This window comes from Delphinus delphis, chromosome 1 (assembly GCF_949987515.2).
Source record: "Delphinus delphis chromosome 1, mDelDel1.2, whole genome shotgun sequence".
Taxonomy (NCBI): domain Eukaryota; kingdom Metazoa; phylum Chordata; class Mammalia; order Artiodactyla; family Delphinidae; genus Delphinus; species Delphinus delphis.
The window spans coordinates 80,815,147-80,834,677 of NC_082683.1; the positions used below are offsets into that span (position 1 = coordinate 80,815,147).

Genomic DNA, 19,531 nt, shown 5'->3' on the forward strand with positions numbered 1-19,531 from the left:
ATGTGACATGGAATATTCACATGTATTTTTAATGGAGTCAAGTAATAACATTAAGAGAGATATTTGCAATCTTCAAATTTCACACGGTAACAGGCGCAGTAATTTGTTTTGATTCTGAACTGAGGATATCAGGATATTTTTTTTCCAAAAAAAGCACACTATTAACATCAAAATTAAAATTCCACATTTATAGCATAAATAGGAATTATGAAAATGGACCAAAGTTCTAAAAGTCACAAGGGTAGAGCAGTACAGGGCAGCCAACTAGATTTCAATCAGTTCTACTTACCCCCCAATGTAACTTCTTTACTTTTCAAACCAAGTTGGAAATAATCAACCAATGTGCACAGTGAATCCTGTGAGAAGGTCGTTTTGTGATCTTTATTCACTGGGAACTTTGTTTCCCAGGACACTAGAAAGAGCTTCCTGGATGCTGCAACTGTTCACCCAACAGTTCTGGAAAATTATCTTAAACTGCCTTATAGAGTGAACAAATTTCAATTTTGAATGAGAGTAAATTGACATGTAAAGACATGGTGTTGAAAACCAAGTGAGGATAGCCAAACACCGAGATTTGGAGAGACCGGAGAAAAGCATGCTCAAAGCCAGGGAGAGTCCTATGTGTTCTATTTGCTTCCTTGGCCCTCAAGCAATCTCTCTTCCCTCTGTGCTGCAGAGAGCAGAGCCAGCCAGGATGAAGCAGGAGTTTATTTTCTCTGCTTATTCACTTACCACCTCAGCAAATATTTATTGATCTCCTACTGTGTGCCAGGCATTGTTCTGGGAGCTGAAGATTCAGCAGTGACCAAATATATAAAGCTCCACAGGACACTGTGTTCACTGCTGTATCCCTAGCACCTAGAACAGTGCCAGGCACATACTCGGCGCTCAATCAATATGGGTGAAATTGATTTGAACAGAAATGGACAAGCTGCTGATGGTCACCATGGGCTGTGCAATACCTTGGCTGGGTATTAGAAAGAGTACAGGTAGTTGGGATTTAGGCCAGGACCTTATTCTGGTTTCATTCTTTTAAAGGACTGATTTATTCCCAAAGGTGGGATAGAGCCAGAAATAACCCAGATGCCAATTTTACTGCCCCTCATCAGTCTTCAGATTTATAACTTGCCTTAGGTGAGGCAGCTAATCAGTCTCAGATATTTTCTTTCCCCTCTGTCTCCAGAGAATCAAAGTAGTCAGGTTTGGATTGTGATGATAGAACCATATCTTCATTTTATGGTGAAGGAAACCAGTATCGGGAAGGTCAAAGGATTTGCCCAAGTCACATGGTATGTTGGTGACAGAGTCGTGACTAAGACTCAGTCTCTAGACCTAAGGCTCGTAACGCCTTTATTCATCTGGGAGCCTTCTGGCCTGTTTAAAAACAAAAACAAAAAACCTGAACCTCTCAGAATAAAAAGCCCATATACATGTAGGACATCAGAGACTCGGCAAGGTAGGAACTTACTTTTGTATCCCTAGTTCTTCTGCTAAGAAAGAAGGAGCTCAGGCACAGAAGAAAAGAAAGAAGCTCATGAAAACCAGAGCAATTGGATTTTACTCTCTTCTGGATGTTGGCTTGTCTGCTATACTTTTATACTCTGCTCCAGTTTCCTTCAGTGCCAACTGCCCCTAGAGACCAAAACAAGGTTCTTTCCCAAATTCCCTACCTAAATGAAAAGCAATATGTAAGAGTCTTAATACTTTATTAACTTAAAACACCACTCTAATAAATATGTATTAACAAACATAATGCACTCCAGAAGATCTAAAAACATTTACAAACTTCATCATAGTAAAAACACCACTTTTTTTTTCCTCTGTGGTACGCATGGAGGGTTCAAAGAGTTGAAGACAGAGCCTTCACGTGCCTGCTAGCTTAGACATCTTAAAAATATCAGCTTAACAATAAAAAAACGGAATATACACAAAAATCTTTGAAGTATCTGTTCAGCTATTTTTCATTTACGTTTGATAAAATCCAAACAGTCAGAAGGGAAGTTTCAAGATTCTGTTTTACCTTCTCAGAATTCCTTTGTTGGGGGAGGGAGCATAGACCCAGCTACTTGGAGCTGCGGAGCAGAGGCAGACAGAGACTTTACTTTCCGGCTCCCCAGTACCTAGCATAGGGCCTGAAACCATGGTAACTGGTGGTCAATAGACATTTGCTGAATAAATGGATGACAATCTTGTCCAAAGGCATTGCTCTGTGCTTCCACCTCTTCTGAAGAAGCCTTCACAGGCCTCCTGGAGGGAGGACATCTAATCTCTTCTCACCAAGCCGACTTTTCTTCTGCTCCTTTTTGGGGCAGGATCCACAGTGTATCTTGTAATTTCAAAAGTATGAAATTCCTTTCCCAAATCAGTTTCTGAACCAGTCTCCAAGTGGAAGAAACGATTCCTCCAACCTTTATAGGCAGCACCCAACAAAAAAGGGGTCAAAAAACGCCCCAGAAGGAAAACAATAAAATAACACTCATTCTTCATTCCAGATAAAAACATTGATATGTTTACCTTGTAAATGATGATTCCTCCTATTCCACACAAGTATCTGGGGTAGGTCAGGAGGAGGAGGGAGGAAACCTGAAGGACCTTCCTATCTGTGGAACAGGGCTGGGAATAGGAAGGACTGTGAGGCCCGGTATTTTATCTGATTGCCTCTCCACTTGGAGTCTTCAGATGTAGAGGAGCCTATTGGGTGAGTCCCATACCCAGGCAGTCATTCGGTTCCCACTCCAGGCTGAAATTTCAAAAGGTAACTTATCCCCTCTGGCGGCTCCAGGGAGAAAAGGGAAGGGGGATCACCCTGGTGGGATCTGCGGAAGTGGCTGGTGGCAAGTGGGGAGGCTGCCCTCCGTAGTGTTGCCTGCGTAACTGCGCCTGCAGCCGGCCGAGGCGCTCACTTGAGCCCATGCTGTGTCTCCCGGTGCCGCCTGAGGTCCACCTTCCTCTGGAAGCCCTTTCCACACAGGTCACAGCCGAAGGGCTTGAAGCCTGTGTGCTTGCGGCTGTGGGTGATGAGGTTGGAGCTCTGGCTGAATGCCTTGCCACACACCTGGCACTTGTGGGGCTTCTCACCTACAGAGATGGAAGGGGGAGGGGAGGAAGCATGAGTCTATGATAGAGCTAGAGGGGACTCACTGTGACCCGCAAGCTCTTGGCAGCGGCTGGCTGCACCACAGTCTAGGGCCTCTGAGCAGCTTGGAGGGTGCCGTGTGTGGCAGTGCAAGTCCCGGGAAGCCAGGGGTGCACCAGGTGAAAGGGAGACTCTCCGGGTGGGGGTTCCCAGCCAGAGGCCTCAAACCGTTTCCTGCTAAACGGAAACAACAAAGGCCACGTGCCCTCCCCAGACACGCAGCTGAATCTGCCCTGGGAGGACTCCCTGGGCTTTAGAAGTAGAGAGCTCCCACAGCAGATGTTCAGCGCAAGGGGCCGGGGTGCTGTCTTTCAAACCACGTGACTCTGCTCTAATTGAGAGGAAGTTTTCAAATCTGAGTTTCCAAGTGGGTGTTGGTTTGTATGGACCAGTGAGCCTGTCTTCTTTCTTGCTCTTGGAGGACAACAGGATGTATTTGAAAGCATGGGCATTTCTAGAAGTCTTATTTTAAAAAAATCCACATCTGGGTCACAAAGTATTTCTTAAGGCAGCTGATCCTTTTCTATCTTGATTTTACTCTCTTTTTACGAGGTTAATCACAGGATTCTTTATATACCAGCAACTCTTCACCATAGATTAATAAATAGCAGATAGGCTTCCCTGGTGGCACAGTGGTTAAGAATCCACCTGCCAATGCAGGGGACACGGGTTCAAGCCCTGGTCCGGGAAGATCCCACATGCCGCGGAGCAACTAGGCCCGTGCGCCACAACTACTGAGCCTGCGCTCCAGAGCCCGCGAGCCACAACTCCTGAAGCCCGGGCGCCTAGAGCCCGCGCTCCGCAACAAGAGAAGCCACCGCAATGAGAAGCCCACACACCGCTACGAAGAGCAGCCTCTGCTCGTTGCAACTAGAGAAAGCCCGTCCACAGCAACGAAGACCCAACGCAGCCAAAAATATAAATAAATAAAATAAAGTACCTTTAAATAAGTAACAGAAAAGGGTTTCTTTCCCCCCCAATTCATATGCTGTTTAACATTTGGGAAAGTAGCATGATTTTCCAAATAGCCTCAGCATGGCATTATAGTCGGGGTTCGGCCTTGGAAAAAATGCAAAATAGATGAAGTCTGTTTTTGAGGAACCCTCTGTTCCTCTTGCTGTACCCCTTTCTATCTTTGTGCTTCAGGTTTCCTTGATAAGGAACCAATCATCAAAACTTATCCTATCCCTTAGGGTCAAATAAATCTGAGAAACGAATTCTAGCTATAATGTAAATGTTTGATAAGGGCTTAATGTTTCATTCAGTCAAGATCCTAGTTGCATTTTGGTGAGCGTCTTGAATACCTTTACTCAAAAGGAGCGAGTTGCATGGAAATTTCAGGCAAGAGAGCATGATTAAAGTAGGATATTTTTCTAGGTTTTCTGATGGGGGCATCTACTCTGCCCAAGCATATTTGTAAACATCAACGGTGATTGTTTGGAACACACTGCAATTTGTTTTAAGTCAGTATTCATCTTCTAAAATAAAATAAAATTCTGGATCTTGTGTAAATGTCTTGTTGACTATTAAGAGAGTGCTCCTGGCATTAAACCTGCCACCTACACACAATCAAAATATTAGAGAAAGAGTTCAGGATTGGAAGCCAGAGCATTCCACAGCCCTATGATTTACTCTCAGTCTGACCTTTGGTAAATCATTCCATCTCTCTGAGTTTCAGGATGGTAAGAGCAGCTCCTTCTACTATATGGGACGGCAGTAAGAATCAAATGAAGAGACAGATTTGAAAGCACTTTGTACATTATAAAGCATCATAATGGGTAAAGGCTTATCATTGTTATGACAAACTGGCTGATATTTTGAAAAGGGCAATAAGTGAATAGAAGCTTTCTGTATCCACCAATCCCCTTGGCTTTGAAAATAGAATATAATAAACACTGGTCAACAGGATAGACATTTGAGAGCAGACAGACCTGAATTCAAGTCCTGGCTTTGCCACTTGCTAGCAATATGACCCTGGGTGGGTGCCTCACTTTCCTCATCTCTAAAATGGGGATAAGGAGTAGTCTTTACCTCCCTGAGTTGTTGTGAGCATAAAATGAGATAATGCATTTTAAAAGCGCTTAGCAGAAAAAGCCTAGTAATAGTTACCATTTTTTCCCTTGCTCTGTCAGAATAAGCTGTCAGACTCCTAAAAATGCAGCCAAGAGGTCACACATAAGACCCTCCCCCCAAAGGCTGGGTGATAGCCCTAAAGAAAGTCTCAATCTCTAGGTAAACATTTAGAGCAACACTCTGAGAGGACCCTGGAGCTTCATATTTCACCTAGAGCAGGCAGCAGTTGGAGCAGCTGCTAAACTAGAGGAAAATATTCTTTGCAAGGATAGAAAACTTGCAGCTGACCTGCTGAGTGGTTCTTCAGATATAACCCCCAGTCAAAGCCTCTCTGGGGAGAACCACGTATGTAAATGAACCTAAGAGAATCTGTGCCTCTTGTTTTGTTTTTTTTAACACACATGCAGTGATTAACTCCATCTGGAAGGCCATTTCCACCACTCATTCTGGGGCAAGAATATCACAAAGAAGGTGAATTATGTTGGCCTCAGGGAGAAAAACAATGACCTCCATCCCCCCTTTCCACTCCTCAACAGGTGTTTCCCACAAGCCAAGGGCCTTCAGCTCACCAGTGTGGATGAAGGTGTGTTTCTTCATGTCTGATTTCTGGTGGAACCTTTTGCCACAGTACTGACAGGGGTAGGGCCGGGTGTCTGAGTGGATGAGCAGGTGTGTGGACAGTGTAGATGACCTCTTGAAGCTCTTGCCACAGATCTTACAGTCAAAGCTCCGTTCCTGCAGAGAGAAAGAGGTGATTACTATTGCAATGGTCTAGGCTGCCATTCTCCTCACCACCAACCTGAAACTAAAATCCCCAAAGCTAGGGCTCTCCCTTCCTTCAGACTCCCCTTCCCCATAGCCTGCCCCATTATCCTCTCTCCTCCCATTTATTTCCAACCTCCACCCTTCCCACCCATATCCTCTACGCCTTTAACACTTTTTCAACCCAAACACTTTTCAGCCACAAACTTCCACACCCCTTGGCCAAACCGTATCCCCACCCTGCTTTTTTGACACCAATTTACAAACACTTCTCCACCCTCCTCAACAGAAGGCTTAGACCTCAGTCACTTGAGAGGTTCCTCCCCCCTCCCCCCAGCCAGTGTGGATGTTGAAGGAGACGGGAGAATACTCTTTTTAGTAAATAGGTCTCTGTAAGTAAGCATTCTTCTGTCATAGTTACTTGTGAACTTATTTGCTTATCTACGTAGCCTCTATCTCTCAGCTAAACTGTAATCTCTGTGAGGGTATCCTGTCAGGGACCTGGTGTGTTACTGGATTCTCATGTACCTAGCACCTGGAAGTTGAGCAACAAATATTTATAAGTGAATAACTGAAAGAACAGAGGGACAAATACTGGATGCTCTAAATGAGCTGAGATTCCTCTTCTTCAGTCAGGAGGGGTCAATGCAGATTAAGTGACGGCCATTTGGTGAAAAGAAAGAGGCCAAGAAACAGCGCTAATATATCTGACATATCCGCTGCAAGAGTGCATACAAGTCCTTCTCAAACCCAAAGTAATGATGGGGATCACATTCTGGAGTCTCACAATGATGTGACACCAAACTCCAGGGCTGCCTCGAGCCCTGAGCCGGCAACCACGCACCTTTCCCTGCACGCCTACGTCTGAGCAAGGGGACGTGGCAGAGGAGACTGGGGGCAGTCGGGGCAAGTCCAAGGAGAAAGGTGCCAGGCGGAGAGCGGTCGGTGCTGCACAAAGAAGCAGAAGATGCCGGAACGCGAAAACCTGAGCAGGGCGGCGCGCGGCCGTGCGTCCCGCGCTTACCTGCGAGTGCACGGCTTTGTGCTGCTCCAGGCTCACCGCGTGCCCGAAGGTCTTGCCGCATATCTCGCACGCAAAGGGTCTCGTGCCGCTGTGGGACCTGCGCACGTGCACCTCGAGCCCGTGCGGTGTGGAGAACACCTGAGGCGGGTGGGGCCGGGGAGAGGGCCGCTGAGAGGGGCCGAGGGGCGCGGACGCTGGCTGGGCGCGGGCCGGGGGCGGGGGCGCGGGACCGCTAAAGCCAGGCGCGAGGGAGCCTCACCTTGCTGCACTTGATGCACTTGTAGGCGCCGCCGCCCATTAGCAGGCGGGTGCACAGCAGCTCCGACTCCACCTTGACGCCGGTGCCCTTGTCGCCGTGCAGCCCGTGGCCGCTCTCCGAGTACAGTCCGCCGGTCGCCGGCCTCTCGTACAGTCCTGCCGCCGCGGGCCCAAAGTCGCGGTAGAGCCCCAGGCCCGCGCCGCCGGCAGCTCCGCCTCCTGCGCTGCCTCCCCCGGGTGCCCCGGCCCCCGCGCCGCCAGCAGCCCGGTCCCGGCCGTACAGCGCCGCGGGGTGGCCTGGCTCCGGGGCGCGCTCGCAGAAGAGGCCCAGGCCGGCGCCGCGCTCCAGGGCCGCGCACGGCCTGTAGCTCTGCACCAGGTGCCGCAGGTCGGAACCCGCCAGACCGCTCCACGAGTACGGCTTGAAGGGCAGGGGGAAGGGCTGAACTTCGTCCAGCGAGGGGCACACCGACTTCTCCGAGGCTGTGGAGGAACAAGAGGGCGTCCGGTTAGGTCAGGCCTGAGACCCGGCGGTGTCGGCCAGTCGGTGTGTCTGCGAAGTGCCAGGCACCCAGCCCTTGTGCAGCACTCGGTGCGCCAGGCCTCTCGCTGCGTGCCAGGGAAGCCCCCAGGTTCAAACGCCGGCCGGGTCCTTGGGGCCTCGAGGACAGTGGAGGCGACAAGGCAGCACACAGAAACTTTTCTGGCTGGACCAGCACATCTGGCGGCCCCATAGAGAAAGACGCGCCACGCTTCAAAAATGCTCCGAGCAGAGCGGAGCTGCGCGGGAGGAGAAAGCGGCGGCCGTTCCGGCCCTGGACGGAGCCTGTGGGCAGAGGGCCCAGCCCCAGCGCTCTCCTGGCCCCTACGTGTTCCTACTCCGTCCTTTTTCTTTCCCGGAGTCGGGAAGGAGGGAGGCAGTGAGGACCAATAAAATGCGGCCCGGCCTATCCGAGACATATCTGTCTGGGAAGAAACAAAAATCAAAAAACGGGAAGGCGTTAACATTTCTCAAAGTTATTAAATACCCAATGCAGGGCCAGTGGGAAGGGGGCTCGGGCTTGCTAAATACTCCCTATTCCCAGTCCTGTCATCATTTGACAGAGGGAAAAAAAAATTCCCACGAATTTCTTAGAGGAATGATTTACAATGTAAGGTTTAGTCACCACCTGCCAGACAAACAGCTTTCCGAATTCACGGCCTTCTGCACCCCGACCCATGCGAATTTTGCTAAAACCAAATACCAATATATACTTTTCCCTAAATGCATACGGATTTACAAATCTGTTCACACACACCGCAGACTCCAGTCCAGGCTAGCCGCTTCAATGAGAAGCTGCATTTCGAGTTTCCGTCGGAGATTCCGGCGGTGCCCAGTCCTTGCGCGGCGGTGTCCTGCACAGCCAAGAAGGACCCTCGGGTCGCCGGCTCCCAGACGCACCCTCTTTAGCCAAGTCGACGCACTGAGTTTGGGACGGGGTTGGGGGTATCTTTTAAAACTAGTAAGTTAAATCTGGAAATAACCGGCCCTTGGCAGAATCCCGCTGTTCTGCGCTCTCCATTCCCCACCGCCGGAACCCGAGACTCGCTCCCACCCAACGTGTAGTCGGTTTGCGCGAAGCTCGATTGCTGGCTGGAAATGAAACCAACGGGCTGGTCCCCAAAGCCGGGCCAACCTGGTAGAACGAAAAATGAAATAGGCCCCCAATCCGCGCCTGCGAAGACCTAGCGGGTGGCCGAGATTTTCGTCCCGGACCGGTCCCTCCCGCTTGGCGCCCCGCTCCGCCAGGCCCAACGCCGCGGCAGCGAGCTTAATTTTTAAAGGCAACGACACTTTTCTCTCAGACTGCCCAGGTCTCCGTTTGAGACTCGAGGGTCTGGATTCTGGGATCCCAGCAATGCCTGGGATCCAAGCAGCCGACCCCGCGAGCAGGCTGTCCCTGTCCCAGAAAAGCCGCTGCCTCCCCGTGGGGCCCAAGAACAAGCTCCCTCCTCTCGGAAAGACTCTCCGCCATCCATTTGGCATTTCTGTGCCCAAAGCCGCTCCGGTTTATTCCTCACCGCTGGGTCTCTGCCGCCCGGGCCCCAGAGCTCCCAACGGGTCCCTACCTGGAGACACAGAAGGCGACGGAGGCCTCCAGAAGTCCTCAAACTCCGAGCTCCGATCGCAGACGCTGCCTTCACAGCTGCCGGGGGACGTGGAGGCTCTGTCGGGGGCTTCGGTCAGCTGAGACTCGGGGGACAAACGGCCCCGGGGCTCCGCCTTCGCCCCGCCTGTGCTCGAGGTGCTGTCTGCGGAGAGGAGGCAGGATAGGGGCTCAGGTTGGGTCTGGATGGGCCCGATGGTTCTGAAGCGGTGCCCCCCAGACCGTGGCACCTGGGCTCCCTCAGCTCTCCCCAGACCCGGCCGGAACCCTCCCGGATCCAAGGGCGGGAGCAGAGAGGCCTTGGCACCTAGGCGACAAGCCCGGAAGGAACCTGAAAGGTAGGTAACAAAAAAGGCAGCAAAGGGGCTTCGGGACCGCCCTTCCCGGTTCCTGGGGGATGGTGTGGCGGACACAGAGTCTATGGCCCCGGGAGCGGCCCCGCCCGGCCCGCGCACGCCCCGCACCTGCTCCGCCTGGCGCCAGTACATTCTCCAGGCGGAGGGAATAGTCGGGTCCCGGGGAGCGCGGCTGGTGGTAACTGTGAGCCTTTTTGCTCTTAACCAGGAACGAACGCGGCATGGTGGTCGGGCGCGCTCCCCACTCTGCTCCAAGGGTCCCTGGAGCCTCCGTCAGCCCACCGTAAGCCCCAGCCAGGCGGAGACCTGCGAGAGGAGAACAGGGTGGAAACGTGGGTCAGCACGCTCCGAGACCCGGGACTGGGCAGCGGAGTAGACAGAGTTCGGGCCAGGGAGGAGGGAGGAAGGCCCGCGGGAGGAGGGGCTTGGCTCCGCTGCGCCGCGCTCACCAGGTGGCACTCGGACAGGTGGCGCAAGCCAGCCGCCGCCGCTCAGCGGTAAAACCCGTCCCCGGGCTCAGACTCAGGCCTCTTCCTTCTGCCCTGCCCACGCCCCTCGGCCCCTCCCCTTCCCTAGCAAAACTCGTTTTGGTAAAAACTCTCCGAGAGCCGAAGTCCCCAACGGGCCAGTTACCCCAACTCGACCACACACTGCCTGTCTGGATCCGCTCTTGGGCTGGGGAGAAAGGCGTAGACGCACGGACCAATTTAGGGCGGGGGAGAGCGGAATGTGTCGACGGTCGCGGACCGAGTTGAGGCAAAGAACCAAGCCCTCCAAGAGCCGGCTACAGACTGTAGTGAAAGGGGGTCAGGGGAGAGATGCCTCCGGCTGATTGAGGGGCGGGGTCGGGGGAACTGCATCAGAAGGACTGGGGGAAGCAAAGGCCGGAGAAAGAAAGCAGGAAGGTAGGGAAGCAAGTGGCAGAGGACCAATCAAGGCCCCGGGAAGAACTCGCTTCCCGGTGATCTTGATCGCCCCTCACTTGTACCCCACGCGGGGAATAAATTGGCCCGGAGACGCGGGTGCGGAGGGAACAGGCAGGGGTCGGCGCAAAACACACCAGACCATGGAGACCTAACCTCGGAAACAAAGTCCCGAGAAAAAGCACTTTCCGTTCTGCTCACCAAAAGCCTTGCCCTGGGGAAGTCGAGCCGGGTTCGCGCGCTACGGCTGTGAAACGCGCGGTGTGCTGGAGTCCGCAGAGAACCAACCGTTTGGAGGACGCGGGAGAGCGCAGGCTGCTCTGGCAGCAGCTAGAGAGTCGGGATCGGGGCGCGGGTCTGGGAGGGAGTTAGCTGCCCGCTACGCCGCTCTCATTAACCCCCCAATCAGTTCACCTAATCCCGGGGTCGAAACCTGAGCCCGGCGGGGAGGCGGGGCAGCGCCTACGGCCTTTCCTGGGGCTCGCTCCGGGGGCGGGACCTGGCGGGCTAGGAGGTTTGGGGAAAACGAATCTGCCTTTCTCTCAGGGTGAAGGCGATGGGGGACGGGTTCAAGTGCGAGCTGCAGGCTCTTCGGGCACCGCAGCTCTCGGTTGTCTTGGTTATTTCAGAAACAAGGGCCCTGGGGATCCCGGGTCCGGGAAGGACCCCTCATCTTTGAGCTTCGCGCGACTTATTCTGCCAGACTAGGTACCGTGCGGCTCCCAGAGCAAGATGCAGGACAGAGTCTAAGTCTGCCGGTTGGCGCTCCGGAATCAACACGCGTTCTCGCCCCACGTCCCACTGTGTCCCCTTCCCCGGAGGAGGAATGGACAGGCTTGAGAGAAAAGACAGCTGGGACATATAGCTGAGTCTCAAGTGACGTTTCCCGTGTCCTAAACGCCAGAAGGCCCCTAGGATTGAGGGTGTTGCCCGCCCGTACCCGGGCCGGCCCCTAAGGGTCGGGGCTTCAGGAGGCCTCGAGGTGCTCGGCTGCCATAGGGCGAAGCACTGCCGATTCAGTTTTCCCTGCGCCCCGGGGTGAGCTGCTCCGTCGGCTGTATACTTAGACACCACAAATCCAAAACCAATTTCTTAAACAACCATGAAAACTCGGAGGAAAAGGAAAATGGGGTGAAAATGTCCCGAGGGCCCTGCTGCGGTTTGGGTCTGCGTTGGCGCGGAGCGGGACAGGGGCGGGAATGCAGGGGGTGGTGAGCTGTCCCCGCCACCACTGAGTCTGTACTGACTGGCACGGAAGCGACCTCCCGACTCAGGCCACAGCCCTGCGCCTCCTTTTCATCCTGGCTGGCTCTGTCCGTTCCTGGGAGGGTGGAATAGGTAGAGGGGTGGTAGGACCAAGGGCTGATCGCGTGGGAAGGCGACCTCTCGCAGCAGCTGGCGCCCGGGGGCGGGGCAGCCTCCTCGGCGCACGCGGGCCAGCCGGGCCTCTCTTCACGGTCAGGGCCTGGGAAGGCGGGAGCTGGAGGCGCAGAGCGGGCAGCCTCCTGAGCCCAAATGCCGCCGCCTCCCCACCAGATGTTACCTTCCCGGTGGATCCCGCTCCTCTGCAGAACCACCAAACCGCCTGGCGTGCGCCCCCTGAGCCAGATCCCCAGCCCCTCCGTGCGGGTCGCGCGGGGACCAAGAGGATAGAGCTCTTTTGGTTCCCAAACTGCGGCCGGCATAGGGTGGGAAACAGCAGCGCCCTCTGGTCGCCCCCGCAGTGTCGGTGTCCCGCCAGTTCCTGCGTCCGCCCCCGCTAGGGGGGGAGGCGCAGCGGACCTACCTGCGGGGTCAGGGCGCGGGTATCGCGCTCCGAGAGTTTTCAAACTGAGTTGCTTTCGGGAGAGACCGCGCTGTCTCGCTGTCTCTCTCTCTCTCTCTCTCTCTCTCTCTCCTTTTTTAATCTTCCGAGCTCAGCCCCCAAAACCACAAGCTTCACTTCCTGAGCGTTAAGGAGTAGCTCGCTTAGCCCTGTCAGACCTGCCCCCCAAGCCCCAGTCGGGCGGCGGGCGCGCTCCCCCTTTGCGCAAGGGTATAGGAGGCGGACGGGGGCCTGGCCTTTCTAGCCGCCCTCCCCTGCGGCCCTCCCCGTTTTTTCTCTGCGGGACGGCGGGAGATGGGGAGACCCGGAGGGCCCAAACACCCAGGCACTAGAAATGACTCGAATGAAAATGAACTATTCTTGGCTCCTGGGAGACTTCCGCAGCGAGAAGAAGTCACAGATTCAGGACACAGATTGACTGGAGCGCAGGGGGTGGGAGCGCCCAGCTCCGAGGAAGCCTCCCCGCCCATCTGGTCCGGGACACCCCCCCACAACCCCGCTGCCTGCTTGGGCTGCGCCGCCCCCGGGTCGGGGCCGTGAATCACCCGCCAGTGGTGCCGCCGGCTTGGAGCCCGGCGAGTGGCCGCGGCGTCCGCAGAGCGAAACCTGCCCCGCGGCCCCGAAATAGCTTGTTGTGGAAACACTTCGGGATAAATACGCCCAACAAGGCTGAAAATACCTTGACACCCAATCCCAGAGGTTTGCTCATTTCCCTTCGGATTTAGGTAATGGTTAAATTTGGAAGAGGTGGGCGAGCGCCGAGCCCCCGGCCGAGAGGGCGCAGGCGGCGCGTCCCGCGGGCGCCCGGCTGGGCTGGCGGGCGCGCCCTCCCCACGTAGCGCTCACCCGCGCTGGGCCGGGTCCGCTCGGCCGGCGGCTAATTTCCGGTGGTCGGAGCTGCGAAATTAAAGGCCGCGCGGAAGGGAGCGCGCGGGGGCAGCGACGGCGGCTGCTCGGCTGACCCCGCCCTGCCGGGGCAAACCAGGGAGAGCCGTACCCCAGGCGCGGGCTCCGCCACCGCCTGAGGTCAACCCAGGCACCTAGTCGGGACGCGAGCGGTAAAGCTCCATAAAAGCACTACCCTGCTGATTATTAAAAAGTCATTCTTCGCTGGGATTGTGTGTTCCATGAGGGTAGGGGTGGATCTACAGCCTTGTGTCCTGGTGGGCTCGTAGCAAATGTCTGTGGACGGAGTAAATGAGTGAATGGCACTAATTCACTAATTAATCGTAGTAGAATAGGAAAAATTAAAACCTCACCCATAAATAAAAAAAATGCAGCGACCTCCAACGCTGGACTGTATGTCATGATCCATAGAGTGTGGCCTGTGGTGTGTACTTAAAGCCTAAACCCTTTCCTTAAGGGGGATGGATATCGTTATAATTACCTTACTTTCCTAAATGAATTGAGTTAGATTTTGATCACTACTTCCTGCACAATAAATTTCCAGTGTCAGATACCGGGAGAAGGGAGTGGTGTTCCTCAGTTCTTGCAAAATAACTTGCTATTTTTTAGATTAATCCAAAGTTGTCATGCAAAAAAAGTCCTTAGAGAATGCTTTTTAAAAATGATTTTTAATTTGCATTGTAAATCTAAAGGTTTGTGGAAAATATTTGACTACTATTGCCGTGCTTCAAGCATGCTTTAATAATTTAGATGTTTTATACAGCAATGACTGCACACCTACTATGTGCCAGGTGCGGGACCATACACGCATCTTAATTGTGTGACTGTCCTCCTTACACCACTGTTCATTTGCTTAACATACTCTTTATAAATAAATGCAGAGGTAAGCAATCTTAATCAGAAGGACTACAAATATTGAATTAGCTGAAGGGAAATTAAGGTCATTTTGTTAAAGTTTTTATTTGTGTGCTTTGTTCTGGCCTAAGGTATAAAAAGCTTAAAGCAGTAGAAAACACATCTTTCTTTTTTCCTTCTGTCTTATGCAACAGCAAAAAAAAAGACCAAACAAAATTTTTTTCATGATAAATGGGACCATAGAAAATTTATTATCAGCCAAGTTCTAGAGAAATGGCTGAACCATTTCCTTTGCACATTAACAAGTTCAAAGTCAAAATTTCTTGTGCTGTGATTAGTTAGTAGTTTAGTGTCGCTGTTTGAAGTCTCAGAAAACATGGGGAGACTTTGAAGGGGACCAATAATCACCTTAGAATAAATCCCGTTCATTCAGAGTAAATCTAGTCATCTTGGGTTTTGTTTTTGTTTTACTTTTTTTTTTTGCCCTTCACAGCCTCTGAGTTTGCAAAATAAAACTGGGGACTGGGACAGGGACACCCAGAAAGGAGCAGGTGGGAGGGGAATGGCACCGAATTCCCCTTTACATACTTTATGTTATGAGCCATGTAGATGTATTACTAATTCAAATAAATAAATACACATTAAAAATATTCAGCCATTGAGATCAGGTTATCTATCAGGTGCATAGTGTTGGAAAGTGATTCTCACGCTTAGGGGGGACAGAGGAGAAAGGTAAGAAGAGGGGCACCCAGAAAGGTTAAGAAACTTACCAAGGGGCAGCATAGGGCCAGGACTGGAAGTGATGATAGAATGAAACTGACTTCCCACTACTCCAGACTCCCTCTCATTTACCACTAAACGGAGAGTGAAGAGAGTAAGCCCCCCCTCCCGAAAAGTACACTTTTTTAAATCTAGGAAGAATCCCTCCCCCCAAATATTCCTTTGGAGCTGGATATAATGATAAGCAGAATGTAGGCTTGGGGCATAATTATCTATAAATACTGGTTTTCACAAAAGAGGATGTTAAATTTACTAATTTTGTCAGTAATTTACTAATTATTATTAAATAACAATAATAATGTATCTACAGATGCCAAATAACAAATGACCTTCTTCATATGGCAAACATTTCCAAGTTCTGGCCAGTGGCTCATTTATTTCAAGCAGCATCTCATAGATCAGAATTTCCTTACAACAAAAGATTTGAGACATTTTAAAAAAGAAAATTGTAACAGGATATTACCAGTCTCTTGTTTTTTTCACAAAGCTTTACAGTTACCATCTCTGTTCTATTTGTGGGAGGCATAGGAAAAATGGGTGATCCTGAGGAGGGGTGATGCCTCCATTTCCAGCATACATCTCTGTGATGTTTGCATCATTTGATCCTCACAGCAATGCTATCAGGAGGGGAGAGAGTCTACGCTTTTTGTCGATGGTCATTTGTGGTATCTATCTCTGTTCTGCCAGTTACTAGCCCTGTGACCTTGAACAAATTGGCTCAACTCTCGCAGCCTCAGTTTCTCATCTATAAAGTCAGAGTACCTACCAATCTTGCAAGACCATGGAGCAGTCCTTTGATTTCCACTCTTCACAGGATCCTCTGGGCACCAAGAATGGAAGAATGCTCCAGTGAAGGTGTCCTAGGTTTAACCTCCTTGTCCCATGTCTTGATTCAATTTGTTCAACTTTGCATAAGTAAACTTTGTGACAGCAATTTGCAGGGACTTGGATTTTTTTTTAAATCAAAGGTCAGGGAAAAAATGAATCAAGGATCTATTTTCATTTCTAGATATTCTATGGAATTATTTGGGGGAAGTTAAATGAATAACTAACTTGTTTCAGAACTTAGTTTACCCATCTTTAAAACAAGAAATGCCTCCCGTGTATCAAATGCCATGAGCTATTGGCTGAGGAGTAGCTGTGGGAGAGATACTGAGAGTAAAATCAATGTTTAATACACACAGTAAAAAGAAAAAAAAAAAATCACAGGATGGGACTAGGCATGAGGCTCCTCTGTAAACCAGACAAGAGATTTTGTTTATAAGAAGGTGGTGCTTTATTTTTTAAATATATTTTTTCATTATAAATTATATTAGATACAGTTTGATAAAGAAAGAAAAGAAGAAACCCAAGACAACATTCTAATATTTTTGCTCTGCTTCTTTAAAAAAAAAAAGTAATTGTAATCATATCACAGATACAAGTGTGTATTCTGTTTTTTCCACTGGATAATATTTCTTTTTTCTATCCTCTTTCTTTTTTCAGATTTCTTTAATTGAACAAAAAACTATTTTATAGTAAAAATTATTTAAATAAAAATTGTAACAATCATGTTCCTTGCTTTTATATTGTCTTTTATCATTCTCAACTGCTATAAAAAGAATTCTATCAAGTAGGTTACTATAATTTACTTAATCATGCCTGTCTTAGTATTTAGCTTGTTTTCATTTTTTACTATTTTAAGTAATGCAGTTTTCTGGCTATAGCTTTGCCCACATTTTAAATTGTTTCTTTAGGATATCTTTCTAAGTGTGGAATTTCTGGATCCAACAATGAATATTTTTTATGGCTTTTGATACATGCCAGAAAAAGTATTTTGGATAGCATGTTTGTGTAATGCACAGGCCAAAAAAATTCATATCACTTAGCAAACAGTTAAAAGATTTAAAAAATCAACTATGGAAAAGTTAGACCTTGATAAAAGACCAGACATAGAACTGGTTTTTATTTTATGCACAAGAAGTATTTGTGAGACAGTGTCCACACCCTGTCATATTGCTATGGTTTTGTTCTCTTGCTATTAAAAAACTATTTAATTTTTGTCTTTGGATTAGCTGTTTTGGTGAGTGAAATTAGACAGAAATAAGAGATATATATATTTTCTAAATTATATGAATTCAAGGAATATAAATGCAGAATGATAACTCCGTGATGCCTTAATTGAAATGTTTGAAATGTTAGGTAATATATTTGTCTCCCTTCCACTCTTATAAGTAGCAAGCTATCAAAATAAAATTCAAATGACACTATAAGTCAGAATAAAATTTGAGGGTATCATCATTTATGGAAAGTGGGTAATGCTTTTTTACCAACATATGCAAAAATTGGGAAATGGGGTAAAGGAGAAATTTGGAGATAAAAAAATTAGTATAAGACTTATGCCATGAGTAAGACCCAATTTTGTATTAATATTCAGAACCTTTTCAAACATGATGAGAAACACTATTTTTCTTTAATAAACATTTTGGAACCGCTATATTTAAATCTTGTCACATTATAAAACATGTTCTATTAGTATAAAAATCTAAATTAAACATTTACATAAAGGATTTCAAACATCTGAAGAGGGAGGGGCTGTCAGCTTTGGTGTTCAAAGTTCAAATAAGAAAATTGTTAACCTCACCACATATATATTTTTACATTGTTCCTAAGAACAGATTGACTGAATAAAGTGTCATCTTATGTGTGGGCTGCATGAAATGACTCTTCATAGAAACATACCCAGTGTGAACTTTCATGGAAAAAAAAAGTAGATTTTAGTTGGTGAATGGAAAATGTAACGAGAGAGAAAACGTAAAATTATTTTTCTTTTTTTTTTCATCATTTCCTCCAAGATGTTTGGTGATCCTTTTACCCTATGTTTACCCCAGATGAGACACTTCACTTTCAAACAGTAAAGCCTATATATTGTAACTTTAAAAAATTACTTATAAAGCATAGCTCTGCTACAGGGAATGTCTGACCTCATACCTGGAAGCAAGGTGGGAGTTGAGGCTCCTGGAAAACTCAGGCAGCCTGCGAGGCTCAGATCAGTCCTCGTGGATATCTCCAGACTCTCCCTGAGAGACAACTCCCTGGGAGAAGGACAGCAGGACCCGTGGTTGGCAGATGCAACCCACTGGGTGTTCTAGCTCTGCCCCTTACTGGCCTCGTGGAGGAGAGGGAAAGGCTGGGACTTCTCAGAGGCAGACATTAGAGTCATTTCTATTTCTGCATAAGGACACCAGTGGTTTAAGAAGCCCAGGTTCTGATAACTAGCAGCTTTTTAAAACCCAACCAAATCTGTTGAGTCCCAATCTTGTCTCTTTCCACCAAACTGTACTAATAGTTCTACATCCAGCACAGGGAGCAAGAGCCTTGAGCCAAAAGCCAAGTGCCTGTTAGAGCCTTGGGGAGTGATAAGCATGGGGGAGACCAAGCCGATAACTAAGTTTGATTGGTAGAGGAGAGGGAACACATTTCCTCACTTCCTGCTGTGAGCCTGGAACCCCAGCCCACCTCCGCCTTGCCCCCGGGCACGCTGCTCACCACAAGCCCAGAAACAGCATTAAATGAGTGAGTTGCTGAAAGTAGAATAGCTGTGTGACAGAACACTTGTAAAGTTGATAAAAGAAAATATTAAAACACACTTCCATATCCCACTACCTTAGCTAGTAATATCTTGGAGTGTTTTTTTCTCAATCTTAAAAAAAAAAACTCTAGGTGTATATTTTCCATGCTATGATCACGTTGTCTAATTGTCCATGTAAGTGATGTGTTGTGATTTTATTTATTAACATTTTTCTGGACAATTGGATTGTTTCTTTTTCCCTACTATGAATGATGCTATGATTTTTTTTAAAGTGCATTTGGGTTTTTGTGTATATATAATTCTTTCTTTACTATTGATTGCCAGAAACGGAATTACTGCATCAAAGAATAAGGACCTTTTAAAGTTTATGAACACATATTGACAAATTATTTTCCCAAATGAGTATAATAATTACACCTCTGCCAAGAAAAATTATAAAGACCATAGTAACCAAGGAACAGAAGAATGTAGTCATTAAAGGCATGGACTCTGAGCCAGATTTCTACAATCTAGAAATTCTGGCTCTGTCCTTTATTAGCCTTAGACAAGTTCCTCAACCTCTCAGTCCCTCAATTTCTTTACCTGTGAACGTACTTATAATAATAGCACCTACCTCATAGTTTGTTGCACTGCACAGATTTAACGAGATAATAGATGTGAAGCATCGAGTAGGCATTTATGAAGTGTTAGTTACTGTCACTATATATCAAGCACTATCGAGGCCCTTTCATACATTTTCTTTAACCATCCCGATAAACATGCTGTGGAAATAGACTTGAAGAGGTTTGCCTTTCCTAGATCTCATGGCCAGAGAAGGACAGGGCCGAGATTCAAACCCAGGCCAGCCTGGCTACAGACCCTGTAGGTGGACTCTTGGAGGTAGGGCCCACGGTGTGGGAGCAGTAGCTTGCATAC

At 49.0% G+C, this 19,531-nt stretch overlaps 1 protein-coding gene across 1 annotated transcript; it reads right to left on the bottom strand.

Moving 5' to 3' along the window:
• Positions 1–2,720: 2,720 nt before the first annotated feature.
• GFI1 (growth factor independent 1 transcriptional repressor) lies at positions 2,721–12,538 on the bottom strand. The gene is made up of 7 exons (XM_060006399.1): positions 12,466–12,538; positions 9,865–10,062; positions 9,363–9,545; positions 7,255–7,736; positions 6,996–7,133; positions 5,779–5,944; positions 2,721–3,078 (listed from the first exon to the last, which is right to left on the bottom strand). Exons 2-7 carry the CDS (start codon positions 9,977–9,979, stop codon positions 2,900–2,902), a joined length of 1,263 nt encoding a protein of 420 aa, XP_059862382.1. The 5' UTR covers positions 9,980–10,062; positions 12,466–12,538; the 3' UTR covers positions 2,721–2,899.
• Between the last annotated feature and the right edge of the window lie 6,993 nt (positions 12,539–19,531).

Bases quoted from the DNA above. Each gene is read 5' to 3' on its own strand.
- GFI1 (XM_060006399.1), bottom strand. From the start codon at position 9,979: ATGCCGCGTTCGTTCCTGGTTAAGAGCAAAAAGGCTCACAGTTACCAC. The intron at 7,737-9,362 runs GTAGGGACCCGT...GTTCCTCCACAG, and splicing joins GTCGCCTTCTGTGTCTCCAG to CCTCGGAGAAGTCGGTGTGC. The intron at 5,945-6,995 runs GTAAGCGCGGGA...TTCTCTCTGCAG, and splicing joins ACAAAGCCGTGCACTCGCAG to GAACGGAGCTTTGACTGTAA.